This window comes from Prionailurus bengalensis, chromosome B1 (genome assembly GCF_016509475.1).
Source record: "Prionailurus bengalensis isolate Pbe53 chromosome B1, Fcat_Pben_1.1_paternal_pri, whole genome shotgun sequence".
NCBI lineage: Eukaryota > Metazoa > Chordata > Mammalia > Carnivora > Felidae > Prionailurus > Prionailurus bengalensis.
This window is the reverse complement of record NC_057344.1, coordinates 14,673,887-14,693,457: the sequence shown is the minus strand read 5'-3', so window position 1 is coordinate 14,693,457 and position 19,571 is coordinate 14,673,887. Positions and strand designations below refer to the sequence as shown.

The following is a 19,571-nucleotide window of genomic DNA, read 5'->3' as shown; positions in this document are numbered from 1 at the left end:
TATAACTAAAGCATTATGAAGGGTGATTAATGGGAGGTATTTTATGCCAAACGGAAACACTTATCCACTCACTGCTGCCACAAGGTAGAGACAATTCACCACATACAAGCTGATTTCTGAAAACATTTACAAATCCCAGAGAAGCAAAGATTTATTCTTTGTTTCACTGGACACTACTATCTACTATCTTTTTTAACAAGAGCTTTCTTTTTACGTGGCTTCTGTGACGTCCTTCTTGACTACTTCCTGTTTTTCCCTCAAAGGTCTTTTCTTCTTCTTGTCCCCTTAATTCAGAGGCTCCACAGGCTCAGTCTTCGGCTTTCAGTTCTACTCTCTTTATGTTCATTTCATTGCAGAGTTTATCCATTTTTACATGTTCCGTACCTCTATGCTAATATTTCCCACATTAAAAACTAACTCTGTCCTATTTCTTTAACCAAAAGTTCATATCCACAAATGTCAAGAGGTTAATTCCACTACCACTCAAATTTAGCATGTCCCAAACTCAATGTACATCTACCTTCCTAGAAGAGCACACTCCTTCTGTGATAAATAGAGGTGAGAATAAAGGGAGAGGACTGAAGGGAGACCTCTTTCTTGTGCACGTCTATGGAATCAACATTCTCATCCATTCAGTAAACAGTAAGAACTTCCCAAGAGCTGTCTTCTATCCCAGCAGATGAGTTATCTTACAGAAAATTCTTATTAGTTAAGTTTAATACTTGCCTTCGAGTTTTCATTTCTATTCCATGCTTCTGAAACCTAAGGACTACTTTTTTTTTCTTCTGATTCAGATCTTGAATTTCAAATAACACATATTCAGAATATAATCTAACTTTAAAAATGAACTGCTTTACATTTTAACATTTTAAATTAGTTTTTAATTAGTCTGTTTGTTGTTTAAGAAAAGGGGGGAAAGAAATGGAATAGTAGGATATTAACAGCAGAAGTACAATAAGAATCTCTCTATTCATCCTCTAATTCCAGATTTAGAATATCTCCCCCAAACTGTCACCATCGAGCAAAAAAAAAAAAGTATCTGACCTGGGAGAGCTTACATGCTAACAAGGAAAACAAATGACTTACCAACGAATCACACAGACAAAAATGAAACCACAGGTGTGGTAAGTACTAAAGAGGGCTACGGCCAGGAAAATCAGCTAGGCAGGGGGGGTGTCCCTGAGAAGTAAGGCTTTTAAGGGGATAAAACATGAAAAGGAATTAAGAAGAAGTAACATCACATACTCCTGTCCTACCGGTGTGATCTCAATCACATGTGGAATCTGTAACTCATAGAAACAGGGTAAAATGGTGGATACGAAGGGTTGGGGTATAAACTTCCAGTTACAAGACAATAGGTTCTGGGATCTAAGGGGCAGCATGGCGACTATAATTAATAATGCTGTATTACATACTTGAAAGTTGCTGAGACGGTAGAGCCTAAATGTTCCCACCACAAAACAAAGGTAATTATGTAAGGTGATGGATGTTAAGTAACTGTGGTCATATTCTGCAGTATATGCGTTTCAAATCATCTTGTAGGTACACTTTAGCTATAAAATACACACACAAATGAATCGCTTTTTGGTGGGGGTGGGGGCAGGGGCTGTCCTTTATTCTTTACCCTGTACACACACCCAGCAATCCAGACTTCTCTATTCATAGACGCCTCCCGTAGCCCTTTCTTCCTTCCCATCCCCACCAACAGTGTCTTCCTCCAAGTCCTCACACGTTAGTACTGGGAAGCACACTAAAGAGGCTCCGGTTGGTCTCCAGAAGATCCTTTCTTTCTATTTTGTCACTGGAATAAAGTGTCTTAAATTCTAAGTTTCATGCTCTTGCTTTAAAATCCTCGAACTAGGGGCACCTGGTTGCTCAGTCGGTTAAACATCTCACGGTCTGTGGGTTCGAGCCCCGTGTCGGGCTCTGTGCTGACAGCTCAGGGCCTGGAGCCTGCTTCGGACTCTGTGTCTCCCTCTCTCTCTGTTCCTCCCCTGCTCATGCTCTCTCACAAACACAAACATTAAAAAAATGTTTTTCATATACAAATAAATGAAATTCTCCAACTACTCAGAAGGAATCTTTGGGTAATCGTTCAAAACTGAATGAAGCACACCGGTCTGCGGGTGACCCAGGTTCAGCCAACCGGTTCCCTTACGGGGTTACTGCTCAGTTGTGAAGACAGAAAAATCTAGTAAAGCAGGTGAAGCTCTTTCTTTACCACTGTCCAATAAATAGAACATGAATAAGTGAATGAATAAAGAAACCTTTAAATGAGCTGAGCTCGAGTTCCTGTAAGCCACGGAGCCCTGCCTCCCACGGGCCCTTCGCTGCCCACACGCCCGGAACGGGAACGCCTGCCTCCACCCGGCGTTTGCAAGTGCCAAGCCTGCTCCCCCTCTCATCTCTTTATAGCTCCCTTCATCTCATCTTCATTCTTGAAACTTCCTCCTTCTTCTCTGGCACGCCTACTCTAACTGTATTTCTGGCTTACGCCACGTAATTTAGTCCTCGTTACCTACCTACTAGGGCAATCTGTGAGTCAGTCCTGGCCCCTGCCCCCAGAACGCTTCCATTTTAACAGAGCTGACATATGCTAAACGTTCGCAGGCTCACCTCGATGCTAAGAACACTGTAACTCTCATTAAACACTTGCTGGTTAAAGGCTCCATGTGCTTTCTGGGGGACCAGAAGATAATTATCTATTATGTGAGCTTCTAATCGGAATATTTGGAATGTAATCAAGTAGCTGACCACACTGTAACACACTACAAATTGTGCAAGTGTATATGTGTATATAATCCCGGCCCTGCAGAAAGAAAAAGCTGCTTATATGTGCACACACAGAAAACGTCTAGACTGTTCAAGAAGTTACTAGCAATGACTTCTGGGCAATGGAGTTGGACAGAGCATGCTTACTTTTCATTTTATATCCATCCAGTCCACTTTAACACCAACCGTTTAGTAGTTTTATAATTAAAAAACCAATACCGTTGTTAGAATACAAAACAAATGATTTAAAAATTAAATTACTTTCATCCTGAATAGATCTCATTTGAAATTCAAGTTACGTATCACAAAAGATAAAGTTCTTACAGTTCGTAAGGATGGAATAATAACAAAACTTAAAGAAAAGTGTAAGAGTAAGTAAAACTTGAATGGCTGATACAGAAGTGAGAACTATAAATATATTTATTTTCAGATAGAGTTTACCAAAGCCCATTTGTTACTATGAAACCATTATGACCTAAAATTCACTAAGCTCATTTCATCTAATTTAAAATAAGCTACATTAAGATATACACATGCTAGGGGTGCCTGGGCGGCTCAGTAGGCTCACCGTCCGACTTCAGCTCATCTCACAGCCATGGGTTCGAGCCCCACGTCGGGCTCTGTGCTGACAGCTCAGAGTCTGGAGCCTGCTTCGGATTCTGTGTCTCCCTCTCTCTCTGCCCCTCCCCCGCTCATGCTCTCTTTCTCTCTCGAAAATAAACAAACATTAAAAAAAATTTTTTTTTAAAGATACAGGGTAAAAATACATTAAAAGCGACCGTTACCTGATTATTGAAGCTGACACAGAGCTTGGAAAACCTAATGGGATGTGGACAATCAGCCTTCAGATAGACATCAAACCGCACAGGAACATCAACATGAAAACTTGGGGCGTGAAACTTGGCTTTGCATTGAACTAGAAATAAAACAGAGAGAGCAGAGTCACACAGTACAAGACCGTCTAGACACACAAATTATTCTGATCCGCACTTACTCTTCAGAAAGGAAACACCTACATGGGATATCCTTCTCTTTTTTTTCTTAAGTGTTGTTTTGTTTGTTTTTTTTTTTTTTTTTGAGAGAGAGAGAAAGCATAAGTGAGGAAGGGGCAGAGAGAGACAGAGTCACAAGTGGGTTTTGTACTGACAGTGCAGACACAGGGCTCAAACTCACAAACCGTGAGATCATAACCTGAGCCAAAGTCGGATGCTTAACTGACTGAGCCACCCAGGTGCCTCTTTAATTTTTAAATTTTTTTCCCTCTTTTTATTTATTTGAGAGAGAAGGAGAATGAGTGGGGAAGAGGGGAAGAGGGAGAGGGAGAGGGAGAGGGAGAGGGAGAGGGAGAGGGCGAGGGAGAGGGCGAGGGAGAGGGCGAGGGAGAGAGAGAGAGAGAAAGAGAGACAGAGAGAGAGAGGGAGAGAGAGAGAGAGGGAGAATCCCAAGCAGGCTCCATACTCAGTGCAGAGCCTGATGCAGGGCTTGATCCTACTATCCTGGGATCATGACCTGAGCTGAAATCAAGGGTCGGACACTCAAGTAACTGGGCCACCCAGGCACCCCTACACTGGACATTCTTACTGAATTCTGCACTTGAAGCATTTCAACACATAAATGTAGTTCACTTAAAACAAAACAAAACAAAGTTAAATAAAATACAACTCCAAAACTACCTTTAATTCTAAAAACATAGTTGCTCCTGAAATGTAACGAACATAGAATTTTAAAGGGAAAAAACCATTTTGTTCTTTTTAACTTATTTCAAAATACCTGCCCAGGCATTACAGAATAAACTCTTTAAATAACTGTCTTTTCAAATGCATTTCAAATCACACCTAAAGTACAAACAGGCAAGGTAGATTTTAATACGTAAACTAACTATTTAAAATTCTGAACATCTTTTTAAGTCAATGGTGAGGGAAAAAAAAAAATCGCAATTTTTATCTATAGAACGACGTATGTTGAGCATTCTTTCTTTGACTTTCTTATTTATTATTCTCCATCTATTCATTTTGTAGCAAAAAGTGTACCTCTCTGAGGTAACACTGTAGATGTCAGCTACCCACCAAATGGCACAAAGTCCTGCACTCCTATTGTGAAAACATTGCTGCCGGCCAGAGAAACTCGGTCCGCCCACAGCTTCTGAGCCGTTTTCACTGCTAAGATATCACAGTCAGGTTCAGGATCAGGACTTTCATTCTGCACCAACACAGAGCACAATTCATTCAGCCAGTTACTGAAAATACACAGATACAGATCTAGGTATACATATCCCCAGGACAGATTTTATACAAAGAACTCCAACCTACCATCAAAACATTTATGAGGTTCTTTTCTATCCGAGATTTCTGGTCCTCTTTCAGAGTGGAAGCTAACATGAAAGAAGGAAAAAAAGCTACAACTGTAAGATGAGCAAGCCCCACTGAAGGGATCAAAATACCGTAGAAAAAATATGTCTTCTAAGACGGCTAAGCACCATTCCAGACAACGTACAACAGCACGGCTTTCTATGTTAGCCCCAATGCTCTATATACTTGCACTTGAACTCCATATGAAGAATCGTTGCATGCCATGTTTAAAAAAAAAAAAATAGAAAGAAGAATTTTGTTCTTCTCAACTATCATGAGACCTCGACTACAGTAAGTTCCATGAAAGTAAGAGTCCTTTCGCTTGGCAAACTGATCTGCACGTGGTAAAAGTACTATCAAAGATTTGAGAATTATTCTTTCAGTTTGAAGAAGCTTAAAGATGCCGCATAATTTTAAAGCATCAGAATTTTACTGTGAGAGCACCAAGTTACCTCTTCCAAGGAGTTCTAGGGAATAAGTAATGTAATCTTTTAACTGGGCCATGAGGTAGGAACACTTCAGAGCTGTAGTCAATATGGACGTGAGCAGGGTCCACCACCCTTCACTCCGATAATCACACATCACGTAATCCAGCAACCTGTCAGAAGGCAAAATGTCAGACATGCTGAAATGGAGTCACAAGAAAGGGCCTAAAGACTCCGTGGAGAAAATAACGTGCCTTACCCATGTTATATCCATGTCAGAAAACTTACTGAAATAGTTTAACAGGTATTTTCACATTTAGCTAAACGTGAGGTTTCCTAAGACTTTGAGAATGATTGTACCAACAGATAGTACTTGAAAAAAATACCACAGAAATGGAGTTTAATAGAAATAGAAACATGGAAATAATCAATCCTTCAAAACAAATTTCTCTTCTAATTTTGCTGTAAGGTAATCGAATTACTTAGAAAAATAAATAGGGAACAGGACTCACTTCAAAGCTTTGGTATAATCCTTTGCATAATAATATTCCTCTCCCATTTGAACCACTGTAAAGGAAATAAGATTTGTATGTGCATAATTTTAAGTTATTCAAAGCTGCATGAAACTGTGGCATATTATGGATACATACTTAGATGACTTTTCATTCTTGGACATTTATATTTCTTAAATTGTGCAACAGCATTGCTCAGAAGAGTTATTATTATTTCCTGTCAGAAGAGAGAAAAGTGTGAAACATTCCAATAAAAAGAATCTCATGTTTTCCTCGACTATTCCAAAACATAGTTTAGATTGGGAAACAAAAAACTTACAGAGTGAACAACACTTCTCTCCTTCAGCTGAATGGCAAGAATTCCCACCTTCTCTTTTTCAGGATCAGAAAGATCAAAACCTGTGTAAGATAAGACGCAACCCATTCTGGATAGCTCATTTAACGTAAATCCTTCATAGGCACATTGGATGTGTACACTCCTTGAATCCTTTACTTTAAAATAACGTATTTAAGATTCTTAGACATTCTAGCATTTTAAAGATCCTAAGAGACAGCTTTATGAGCATGGGAACTTCTCTGTGATCTCTGTTCTGAAGAGAACATTACTGAATTCAGCATTCTCTTGCCTAGCGATATCAACCACCTGATGAATAATATCAATTATCATTCTCAATACAGAATATACTTTCTGGAGGTTAAGGTATATAATTGCTTAACAGTTAAAGTGTGACTGCCACAAAAATTGCTAAATTAAGTATCTATCAAACGCAAAAAAGATACAGAGAAATTTTTCAGGAGATACAAGTTAATACTGTTTTAAAATATCAAATCTAATAAATCATTAAAGTTAACTGGAATTAAAATATTTAAATAGCCTAAAGTGGCTTATTAATTGTGACTTTAAGAGATGTCCGAATGTTTTAATCATACTCACATCTTTAATTAGAAGTTATTCTAAGATGTAGTGATATAAATAAAACATTCTAAAAACTAAAGAACTGAAAATCTTTAAGAAGATGCTTTAAAAAACACATTTTTACCTCAGCATAATGTGTTATGGCCTATATAGCCAATGGAAAAACTGTGATAGCAATCTGTGCCTTTTGAGGTTGAAAGAAAAGAAAGGAGGGAAAAATTATTTACTTAGTACTCCTTGTCGCCATGATCTTTGTCCATAAAAGTCAAGAACACCTGTTTGTGTTTCTAACGGATCAGGATTGGGATACATCACAGAAGCCTGTAAAGTAAAACACAACCCTAATTAAGAGTTTACGAAAAAAAAAAAAAAAAAGAGTTTACGTAGCCTCTCGCAAACCAACTCTCTTCAGTCTTTGACAGAATAAAAACATTTCCAAAAACACAAATACCAAATACATGTTCAGATATCATAGTTGTGAATACTTCAACATACACTGAATTTTCACAAAAATTGAAATAAATGTTTCACTTAATATTTAGGCAGTATCATAAAAATTAAATTGAATAAATCAGTCTGATTGTGACAAATGATTTCATAGTAGCTAACTCTTCTACATTTCCTTTTCATCTTTGCTAAAATAAACCAATAAAAATGTGTTACAAATTATGCCTGATGTTTATTCCACACATATAAGTGCTTTTTGTGCAAATGAAAATACAGTAATGTGACAAGGAGTTTTAAAAAGAAGACACTATTTTCCTTCCTTATCACTTGTGTATTCAATGCTGGTATTGTCTGGGGAGGGATATTTTTGGCACCAGAATTTACAAATTTATACTTTTTTCTTTTTTATAATTTTTTCCCTCTGAAACGGCACAGACATATAATGCAAGTACATTGTTGAAAAATACAGAAAACATCCGAAAGGAAATGAATAAAAATTTAAATTACTTATAAACCTATTACCACTGTTGACAACGTATACATTAGTCTTCCAGATTTTGTACACAAACGTTTATTTGTTATTAACTGGAATAATTTTTCAACCTGCTTTTTTCCTTTAAATACATTCTGTAAATTTCACATCATTAACTATTCTTCTAAAACATTATTTTTCATGGCTGCCTGCTGTTACATTTTAACAAATTCCCTATCGTTCATTTTGTTATTTATATTTTACATTATAATTAATAAGTCCGTCTGAAGAACTTTATAATTAAATCTTAGTATTTATCTCTTAGGATCCCTTATCTGCCTTAGACTTCCTGAAAATGAAAATCATATGCAAATAACATGGTAGAAAATAGTCTGGTTATATCATGGTTTAAGGGAAAAAAAAAATCCAACCTTTTAAGTGCTAATATGCAAACTGTTTTTGGACTAGTTTTTTAAGTAGTACTGTTGATAATATTCATCTGTCTTCAGAGAAGAAAACTGCAGATTTTAAAGGACAAAAACTGATACAACTATACAAATGTAGATGTATTTATACATGTACGCGCCACGTTATTTTAAAAGTGCTTCTGGGGAAACTGGTATCTAACTCTAATCACCCACGAGAAAGGCAAAATGAAATGTTAAGAAACTGCAATTAAAATTCTGCCACAGATTCTTAAGAGTTTTCCACAGAGAAAAACCCCAGGAAGAGAAAGAAGTCCAACGTTATCCTCTCGGGTGGGTCAAAATAAAGCACATTCCTCCAAAGTCCTTCAAACTCCTACAGCCGTGATCAGTGGAAACAACAAGATGGAGTTATGTTACGGCACAGACTAAACTGTGACTTTTTTTTTTTTTAAACTGTGACTTTTATTTGAAAGTAATCTGCTCTTGTCTAAATCACTAACTTATTGTCAATCATAAACTGGTTCTTCACCAGAAAAACTTCTGCTTAATCCACAGGTGAAAATTATTTTCAGGCTAAAACTGAAAATAATCATAATCCCTAAAACTATTAAAGATAAAAACTGATGATATTCAAAGGCTTGGAAAAAAATGATCAACATTAATCAGTCTTCTCTTCCTTTAAGAGAAGGTTAATCCACTTCCTAAATGCCACGTAAGCCAGGAGTTGGTAACTTACCTCATGGTTACAGAGGGTTTTTGCAAGTTGCTTCCGCTCCTGGGCATAGTATGCTGCCTGCTGGTAATAGAAACCAGGATTCTGAGTTTGAATAGCTGTCAACCCTAACTTAATAGCTTCATCAAATAAATCTCCAAAGGCCTGGAATCTTAAAGAAAAAAAAAAAAATCGAGGAAAAAAAAGATGAAAAAGAAAAAGGAAAGAAAAAGAAGCTTACTTCTAATAATTATTCATTCTCAAACCATAACCTCAGCAGACTGTGTTAAAATAATGCTAATGAGGAACTGCAAATTTTGGGGGTTTCTTTGTAAATACGAACACACACTAATTATAGGCTATAGATAAATTCTGCGTTTAAGTCAACTCTTCTGTACTGGCAAACCTTGATAAATATACCATCAAAGTGTTATGTCAACATAGTTCCCACCAGTCAGAAACATCCATGTTTCTGGGAACAATTTCATTTGGGGATTGTTAAACATCATTCTCAAATAGCAAGGTCCAGGCCAGGAGGGCTTTTGTTTTATTCCCTGCCATAGGCTCAGTACCTAGACATGTGGCAGAAACTCCGTAAATACACGTTGAATGAGAGAGATGGTACCATGAATTAAGTGATTTCCACTAAGGAATTCTATGAATCAATATCTACCATTACTGGAAACATACTTATGCTAGATCTCTAAAAGCCCACTTACTGACAAAAAGCTTAGCTCCATGTAGAACTTAGAGTCCATGCTAATTCCATTCCTTCAAATCCCAAGTATTGAAAGAAAAAAAAAATTCCAAAAGTACAATTTAAAACATACTGTTTAGACATCCATGCGGCGTGCTCAAAAGACAACTCTGCGCTTCCGATTTTTTTCTTACACAAGTCTATGTGCTTTCGGAACTGAGCGATTGCGTCCAGTGGGGTGTTGTGCTGAAAACACAGCCTGCAGATCTGCAAAATGTGGAATCAGCCCCAAAATAAAGAAGAAAATAAGGTCAAAAGGTGTATTCATTTAAAAATATGTAAAAGGTGAGACACACTTTAAGAAGACTATGAAATTTCCTCTCAGGTTCTTGGCAACGGAATTGATTTTCTCTATTAGAATCGTTATGCTAAAACCAGAGGTTATATCTCCTTGATAAATGAAATAAAATTATTCCATATTTGCACCGTATACCTTAGAAAACCTTCTTAAAAGTATAGAATAGGGGCGCCTGGGTGGCTCAGTCAGTTAAGCATCCGACTTGACTCAGGTCATGATCTCACAGTTTGTGGGTTCGAGACCCGTGTCGGGCTCTGTGCTGACAGCTCAGAGCCTGGAGCCTGCTTCCGATTCTGTGTCTCCCTCTCTCTCTGCTCCTCCCTGCTCATGCCCTATCTCTCTCTCTCTCAAAATAAATAAACATTAAAAACAAAAGAAGTGTAGAATACACAAAAATTATACTCAATGAAGAACACAAAGATTGGTGAAAATTAAATACTACCTCCCCAAGCACAGACTATAACTGTCAGAAAGCTATAAAGATTTTTCTGTACCACAATTACAGCACAATGGCCTCCATATCAAATAAGGATTACAGAAATTCTTGAAAGCTTTTTATTTGGAATGCTATTTCAAAACAGTAATAGTCTACATCGACATAAGGTAAAAGGAAAAACAGAAGAAACACGGCATAAATTTATTTCCATATGCTTATCATCAGTTTTATTTGTAAAGTACGAGGAACACATGTAAAGTTAAGTCTCTCATCCATCCCTGCCCCTCAGCCATCCAATTTCCTGTTCCAGAGGCAGCCAGCTCCCAGTATGTTTCAGAATATAGTCTCTGCACAGATAAGTGTGTGGTCATTTATATATAACTTATCATTTTTAATAAATAGTTTCACAATAAATATGTTTAGTGACTCACTTTTTTTTTTTTTTTACCTAATATTCCATATCAATAAGTGGAGCTGTCTCATTCTTAATAGTTGTAGAATATTCCCTTGTCTGGACTTATAAGTTATATTAACCAGTCACTTATTGCTGGGTTGCTCCCAATCTCCTCCTATCACAAGGTGCAATAAATATCCTCACATGCGTGACTTACAAGTCTTATTATTAGCACATACATCAGATAAATTTCCTGACATGGAATTGCTGGGTTAAAGGAAACACCCCCTTTCAATGTATGTAGTTATTGCAAAAACGTTCTCTATAGATGTTGTACCAGTTTACATTTACACAAGGAATCAAAGTGTCTATCCACCCTCACATCACCATCCCAGTGTTAGCTGTCTTTAAAACATGAATGTGGAAAGATTAAAAGCAAAACAAAAACCCTTCGCTTGCCTTCTGCAGGCATCTATTTCTACCACATACGATCTGAAAATGTTCAAATCACAGGTATAAAAGTTTCCTCCAAGGTGAACAGATACGCCTTTTCTATGGCTGTGCCATTAAACCAAGGGAGGCTTACAAAGTTTGAATGTGTTGCATCTTTAAAAATTCACGAATATAGGCAGCTTTCTTCTCTCTCTCTCTCCCTCCTATTCCCACTGAAAAACAGAAGCCCCTCGGGGCCCCTGGGTGGCTCAGTCAGTTAAGCATCTGACTTCCGTTTCAGCTCAGGTCATGATCTCATGGTTTGTGAGTTTGAGCCCCAAATCGGGCTCTGTGCTGACAGCGTGGAGCCTGCTTAGGATTCTTTCTCTCTCCCCTCTCTCTCTGTCCCTCCCCCATTTGCGCTCTGTCTCTCTCAGAACAAATAAATAAACTTAAAAACAAAAACAAAAACAAAAACCCCTCCTAAAGGAGTCTTACAAAAAGAAAACTGCCCTAAGGGAGAACTCTGGGACCCATAAACTCGAAAGCAAGCATTACAGCCGGTTCTGCTACCGAACAATCGCAAGAGGAGAGCCTAATTAATCAAATACTCACTTTCAGAGCAAGTAACTAATACGGATTTTCAAATTTCAAAAAGATAATCTAATATTTAAAGACATGTTTTCTTCATTTGGAAATAGAACCATTACCTTGTAGTTTATAAATCCTGCCATTGTCTTAATTTCCAGAATATTAGTTTCATGGGCTCTCAATTCATGCACAAGATTATAGGCGGTCCTATAATTCCTAATGCAAACATGGGGAACATGGTTAATTATGATATAAGTAAATCTCAAGAAAAGATTCCCAAGAACAAATTATTAGAAAAAGGAAACAATAGTTACTCAACATTTCTTAGCACTGAACAGTTTAGGAATAACTTATACATATCCATCTTTAAAATGATGTTGATTAATAGTATGTGGGAGGAATCAATGACTTTTCACTAAGAACAGAACCATTGCAAGTGCATTGTTCTGTCATTAACGTCTGTCAATAACTGATAGAAAGTAAGTTGAAAACGAAACTGGACAACTGTCCAGAATTACGTTAAAAAGTCAGCATTCTGTTAAAAAGAAATAAGCTTTTTTTTAAAAGCACCATTATGAGCTTCTCCAATGAACAGAAATTGTAATAGCACAGAAGGTGCTAATCGAGACAGGGCACAGGTCAACAGCTTTTAAACCCAAGTATGTCTACAAGTTCAGTGGCCACTGCCGATCTTGGGCACCGGCTGGAGAAGGGGGAGTGGGCTGAGACAGGAGAGCCTGCTAGAAGAATGCCTCCCCTGAGGATGGAAGGGGATGAGAAAATCTCCAGGCTTCTCCAAAGACAACTCTTTGCTCCTAACTTCCCCTGGTAAAATTTGTCTTTCCAGAATTACCTTTGAGAAGACCTAGAAGTGGTACCATGGGTACAAAGTGAACTACGTTAAAGCCAGTTACCATCCCATGGAGTTGCTGACATTTACACAACACAATCTGGTGTTCCCCACCTCAACAATAACAAAAAAAATGTTTCTGCAATATTCCTCTGAATAGTAGATTGACTTTTGTTTCTCTTATTCTTCTGCTCTGTACACTTAGCCTCTCTTCAGTTTTTATTCCTATGTTACACTGCCACACTCAACCTTTAAAAACTGAGTTAAAGTTAGAAAAAAATGTTTTACTAAATTGTGCTTAGTAAAAGCAAAGGAATAAAATGTGTAACCACTAACAACACATACACAACTACTCTTCAAAGCTCTAAGCAGAGCCTTCGAATGAAAAATGATGCTGAGATGTATAAACTTTAACAAAAATTTAATTAAAAACAAAATCATAGGGGCCCCTGGGTGGCTCAGTCGGTTAAGCGTCTGACTCTTGGTTTCAGCTCAAGTCACGATCTCATAGTTTGGGCAGCTCAGGTCACGGTCTCAGTCTGTGGGTTCAAGTCCCAGATCAGGCTCATTGCTGACAGCATGGAACCTGCTTGGGATTCTCTCTCTCCCTTTCTCTTTGCCCCTCCCCTGCTTTCTTTCTCTCTCAAAATAAATACATAAACCAAAAAAAAATTTTTTTAAATAAGTAAAATCATAGATTAACTAACTAAATGCACTATCCATCTTCAGAAATTCATCGTATTAGATAAGGAATGTTTAACATATATTTAACGGTGGAAGTCAGTCAACACAAAGATTTTACCGATTATACAAATAAGTAGTCAACAGGATGGGAAGAATTTTAATGTTTCTTTAGATCACAAAACTTAATCAAATTAGATCAGAAAGCTTTATGAGAGTATGAAATTTACTTCTGATAATAAAACGGAAATTCTTTTAAAATCTCAAAATATTATATTCCATTCATCTCTAAACGAATCAAATACTACATACACGAATCTAACCAACATAAACATTTTAAAATTAATTAAACTTTTGTTGAGATTCGGACACTGCCATTAATATGTTACTGTTAACATAAAGATAAGAAAAATTTAGTTTGACAACCATTAAAAACTTACTTCAGGGCATTTTGTGTATCTTGTTTCAATTCACTGAAGAAAGCTATTTTGAACTGATGTCTAACAAATAAAAGCTGAAAAAAAAGAATAGAAAAAATATCATTACACATACTCTCTTCTAATGTAAAAATTACGATAATGTTTTTTAAGAGGAAACACGAAAGTATTCAAAATTAAAGATCAAGAATTACTCCAACAAACAAGTGTAGTTAAGGAAGCTATAAAAATCTCTAAGAACTTTAAGGGCAAAAAGTATAGAAAGAGAAATTAGTTTTTAAAAGCTTTTAAAAAAATTTAAAAGCATAGAAGCTATTTAAAAACATCAAAGTATTACAGACATTTAAAAAACTCCTCTAAAATAATCAATGATGAATGCTTCTATTATTTCCTTCTTTAGGAAAAATAATGTACCTGGTGTGTTGTCTTATTCAAAAATTCTTTATGAGATTTCACTCTTCTGATCTCAGTGTAGTAATAAGTCTGTGCATGTTCATAAAAGGCATTTTCTAATCTGTTTAAAAAAAAATCAACATTCAAACACTAAAGTTATTTTAAACCAAACTATTCTCAAGAGTCATATTTGTAAGACCTAAAAGTAAAATCATGACAGAGATAATGTCTATAGCTTACTTCATGATAAAGATAAAAAGCAAAATATCCTTAATTTCTAAATAAAAAATGTAAAGACCCCCAAAACCATTTAGTTATTTATAATTCACTCTTTTATTTTATAATTTTATAAGAAGTGTGAAAGAAACAGATATACAATATTCATTCGACTATTTTTTCTGATTTTAATATTTAAGGTTAAAGGATAAGAAAACTGATGGAAAAAGGACCAAAAATGAGAACTGGCAATTGACAGAAGAGTAGCATTTACAGGATTCAAATCCCACTTTGTTCCCTAACTTTGGGATAACATAAGAACAAAGGAGATTTGACCACAGACAGATAAACAACTCAAAGCTCCTTTTGTGAAAATAAGTATGTATCAGAAGTATCTGCCTACGGCATGAAAGAAAGCTAAGTTCACAGTCGGATAAAGGCTGGACTTCAAGGCTTTTCCTCCTCGGAATAAAACACAATTTTGAAGCTGTATTCAAAGAGTTTAGGTACATGTGAGGAAAATATGCTAAGAAAAAAAATGGCGAAGCCTAAACTTTAAAAATTTGCTATTTTAAGGCAAGATTTTCTATTTTTAAAACTACACTTTTTAAAATGTTAAAATATGAAAATAACTAAAATTAGGTTCTAACTTTGAAAGAACATATGAACCTAAGCTGAACTATAAAGTCTTATAAATGGGTAACCTTTGTTTTGAAAGACAAAATATGATTTAAAAAAAAAATCTGCTGGTTAGCATGACACGGATAGTCTATTGTCCTAAGACGAAGGCCTTTGGACTTAGAACACATTTTTATAAAAGAAAAATGCTTAACTCATGAGAAGCTTGACAATTCTTTTAAGTATTTTCACTTGAAATGATCAGTGAACCTCTGAAGCACAAGAGTCTCCTGATCACTCAACACATCACAGGAGTTTTATACACATTCTGTTTCTTTGACATTAAAAAAAACACATTAACCAGGGGGGCCTGGGTGGCTCAGTCGGTTGAGCATCCGACATCAGGTCAGGTCACGATCTCAGAGTTCAACGGTTCAAGCCCCACGTCGGGCTCTGTGCTGACAGCTCGGAGCCTGGATCCTGCTTCAGATTCTGTGTCTCCCTCTCTCTCTGCCCTTGCCCTGCTCATACTATCTGTCTGTCTGTCTCTCTCTCTCTCTAAAAAATAAACATTTTTAAAAAATAAGTAAATAAATGAATATTAAAAAAACTTAACTGAATCACTTAATCTTGTAGTCTATATACTTAATATGTACATCAAAATGTTCTGAAAGCACACAAATGAGTGAGGATGCCACCAGGAACTCTGCTAACTCCCTCCCGGATCAGACACTGAATATGAAGATTTACCAATATTCAGCATTACCCTCTCTCTTAAGATGAACTATCAATATGAGGAAAGGTGTAATAATGTCTTCCCTCACGTCCAGTGGACGGTCTTACCCCTGGTGCTCGCCTCTCTATTTTGGAGGTCCTGGATCCAGAGCACTTGCTCTTTATATCAGTAATTTCGATACAGCCCTCCTTACTCAAATGTGGCATTATCCCCAGTAAGACCACAGCGGTTAAGGGCAGAAGCCACAGTTTCTGTTTCTCTTTCACCCACGATAGCACTCAATTCGAAAGCTGACGAGGGCGTTAAGGCGGGGTTTCTCAACCTCAACACCACTGGTGTTCTGGACCAGGTAATTCTTTGTTGTGGGCTTTCCGGTGCACGGAAGGGTGGAGAGCAGCACCCCTGAACTCTACCCACTAGAGGCCAGTATTAGGAAGCCTCAGTAGGGGCCCTGATACATGTCTCCAGGCATTCCCAAATGTTCCCTGGAGGCCAAAATCCCCACAGTGAGGAATCAGTGGATGAAGGTGCAGGATGGATGGAGGACAATGGCTTTCTAAAGGAGGCTGCATGCGAACTGAGCCACAGAAGTGGAGTGAGAGAGCCCAGAAAGGGGAGCTGGAAGGCAGGAGTGCCACGAAAGCACGGCGACAGGAAACAGCGCTGTGAACGGCGAAATACTGCACTGTACGGGCAGGAACTGTCAAAAGCCTGGAGAGGAAGTCCGAGGCCAGCTGGGGGGCTGGGATGGGCCTTGGTGGAGGAAAAGCAGTACGGGTGTGCTACCAGTTTCCTAGGTATCCGCCCCCCTCTGCTCCCCAGAGGTCAATGTTCACAGTTGAAAACACAAAACGCACCGCCCTCTCCTGCGTTCTGGGCAATCATGGCAATTTCAGCCTCAGCACCGCTGATCTGAGTATCCACGCTACCTACTGTTTATCACTTTCTGTGCGGAGGTTCTACCTGCTGACTGCATCTAAGTTTTCTCGCAGTTCATCCCTTCGTTTGTTGCCTTTTCAAGCTCTCTACTGTGGAATTTATACTTCTCTTTCCTAAAGTCGTGTCATTTACATACCAACGGGAATGACCTATTACTTCCTATAGGACATCACTTCCAGAAGTTTGCTTCTGAGACACAGGAACAAACGGAAGGGAAGTAATAATTAAAGATCAACTACACTGTTCCTGAGTTTAAGAGGGACACTTACACAGAATGAAAAGGAAAACCATCTTATGGTCAAAATCAGTGAAAAGGTTCAAGTCTAAAATACAACCTGGCCAAAAATGTAATATTATAAAACTTCTCTGCAACACTGAAAGCTAGAAAACAACAGATAATGGTCACATATTTTGTGAGATATTGCTGTGTCCCCAAGTCATATGCGTTTTAGATACAAGGGATTTATAAAGAATATTTAAGAGCGGCGCCTGGGTGGCTCAGTCGGCTAAGCGTCTGACTTTGGCTCAGGTCACGATCTCGCGGTCTGTGAGTTCAAGCCCCACGTCGGGCTCTGTGCTGACAGCTCAGAGTCTGGATCCTGCTTCAGATTCAGTGCCTCCCCCTCTCTCTCTGCCCCTCCCCTGCTCACACACTCTCTCTCTCTCAAGAATAAATAAAACATTTAAAAAAATTAAAAAACTGCAGTTGACCCAGATGTATATATGGTGTCAATGAGGTAACGTTAAGTGGCAGTTCAGCATGTGTTGTACGATTACATCTATTTTCATGTTAAAAGCCATGTTTGGACACAAACTTAAGAAGCTGTTGTAGTGGTTATATTAAGGAACTGGAAAACGTTAATAATGGGGACTTTTCACCTTATAGCTTGTGCACCGTTTATATTTTTTCCCATGAACACGTGTTTTTGTTAATTAAATGAATCTACACAACCAATTTTTCAATGCTTCATGAACAATCTAAAGAAGAAACATTTTAAGATCTTGATTTACCTTATAATATAACCCACCAGGTGGTCAGTGTGGGGCAGCACAAACAGAGATTTTCCTGAGAGTTCACACGCATTACATAAAGCCGCAGCCCTTTCTGACGCCGTGACATCTTCTCCTGTTAACAAATCCCACAAAGATAGAGAAATAAAATGACTGGTGCGTTTTCTCTAAATGAATGGCTCCCCAAATCTAAACAACAGAATTAGGAAGAAAAACTCAAACCCCTTTCACCATGCCATGTGGTCTCCTGGGATCCTTGAGGGCTCTCTGGGGTCCTCAGAAGTTACACAGTACATATCTGTTAGGAAAACCCTGTGGAATTTTCTACGGAGCCAAGACAGACAGGCCAAGTTATGCCAACAGAGATGCCACATAACTATTTCAAAAACCGTAACTAAAAATGGAAGCAATAATCCAGGAAAGTGGTTTCCAAAATGCCACAAGTTTCAAAAGAGAAACAAAAAACATTCTGGCCTCTCAAAGTCTTAGAAGGTAGAAGAAATAAGCATTTGAAACTAAGACATTTTCTTGTAAGAAATTAGAAATCCTATGGCATTTTTCTTTGTCCCATTGCATGTTAAGAAAAAAAATTACATAAAGAATATAACTTCAAACAGACCTCAGATAACATTCTTTTTTAAAAGATCAAGTGAGGGGCGCCTGGGTGGCGCAGTCGGTTAAGCGTCCGACTTCAGCCAGGTCACGATCTCGCGGTCTGTGAGTTCGAGCCCCGCGTCAGGCTCTGGGCTGATGGCTCAGAGCCTGGAGCCTGCTTCCGATTCTGTGTCTCCCTCTCTCTCTGCCCCTCCCCCGTTCATGCTCTGTCTCTCTCTGTCCCAAAAATAAATAAACGTTAAAAAAAAAAAAATTTTTTAAAGATCAAGTGAATAACTGTTTCATCAGTTGATAGATATATGCCTACATAGTGAGGTAAGTGAACTGGGGCTGGGGGAGAATATTTTAATATTTAACATTTTAACATCAATTTTTAAAAACATTTTAATATATTTTAATTCTTTTTACAATAAGCATTTATTCATGCATTATTTGTACCTTTTAAAGTGAACACACCATCTTTCCCGTAACTGAACGCATAAAAGATTTTAACATCAAAAACTACACCTCCTGATAACATGGATGGGAAACATAAAGCAATTAATTCGTTATTAATTACTCTTTTGTTACCTGGGGGCAATGGAGTTTTCTTCTGAATCAGAACCACTGCAACTTTTGTGTTTCTCCCTTGTAAACTTTGCCTGCAATAGAAAAATAATAAAGTTAACTAAACATAACTTTTAACTTTTAAACAACGTATTCAAGACTTTACATAAAGTACAAGCTTGATGATTCAGGTGAAGGAAGATAAATTTCAACTAAAAACACCCAAGATTAGAGGAAATCTTTTCCTGCACACAAAGAAACCTCTATGCTACAATGATTGAGGTTTTAAAAGTATACTCTTGTATCGAGCTTCTAATCCTAACAAAAAGCTGCTTCAAAAGCAAAGTTGAGGGGCGCCTGGGTGGCTCAGTCGGTTAAGCGTCCGACTTCGGCCAGGTCACGATCTCGCGGTCCGTGAGTTCGAGCCCCGCGTCGGGCTCTGGGCTGATGGCTCGGAGCCTGGAGCCTGTTTCCGATTCTGTGTCTCCCTCTCTCTCTGCCCCTCCCCCGTTCATGCTCTGTCTCTCTCTGTCCCAAAAATAAAATAAAAACGTTGGAAAAAAAAAAATTAAAAAAAAAAGCAAAGTTG

At 37.8% G+C, this 19,571-nt stretch overlaps 1 protein-coding gene across 1 annotated transcript in view; it reads right to left on the bottom strand.

The window, feature by feature from the left end:
• The window catches only part of TRAPPC11 (trafficking protein particle complex subunit 11), a 48,320-nt gene that overhangs the window by 23,266 nt on the left and 5,483 nt on the right, over window positions 1–19,571 (bottom strand). The window contains exons 4-18 of the mRNA XM_043558242.1: window positions 19,007–19,077; window positions 17,822–17,936; window positions 14,323–14,422; window positions 13,912–13,985; window positions 12,060–12,156; window positions 9,863–9,996; window positions 9,057–9,204; window positions 7,201–7,294; window positions 6,377–6,456; window positions 6,196–6,274; window positions 6,058–6,112; window positions 5,573–5,718; window positions 5,082–5,143; window positions 4,839–4,971; window positions 3,558–3,688 (exon numbers count right to left, since the gene is read on the bottom strand). Coding sequence (XP_043414177.1) covers window positions 3,558–3,688; window positions 4,839–4,971; window positions 5,082–5,143; window positions 5,573–5,718; window positions 6,058–6,112; window positions 6,196–6,274; window positions 6,377–6,456; window positions 7,201–7,294; window positions 9,057–9,204; window positions 9,863–9,996; window positions 12,060–12,156; window positions 13,912–13,985; window positions 14,323–14,422; window positions 17,822–17,936; window positions 19,007–19,077 — 1,519 coding nt within the window. The remainder of the gene's footprint in view (window positions 1–3,557; window positions 3,689–4,838; window positions 4,972–5,081; window positions 5,144–5,572; window positions 5,719–6,057; window positions 6,113–6,195; window positions 6,275–6,376; window positions 6,457–7,200; window positions 7,295–9,056; window positions 9,205–9,862; window positions 9,997–12,059; window positions 12,157–13,911; window positions 13,986–14,322; window positions 14,423–17,821; window positions 17,937–19,006; window positions 19,078–19,571) is intronic.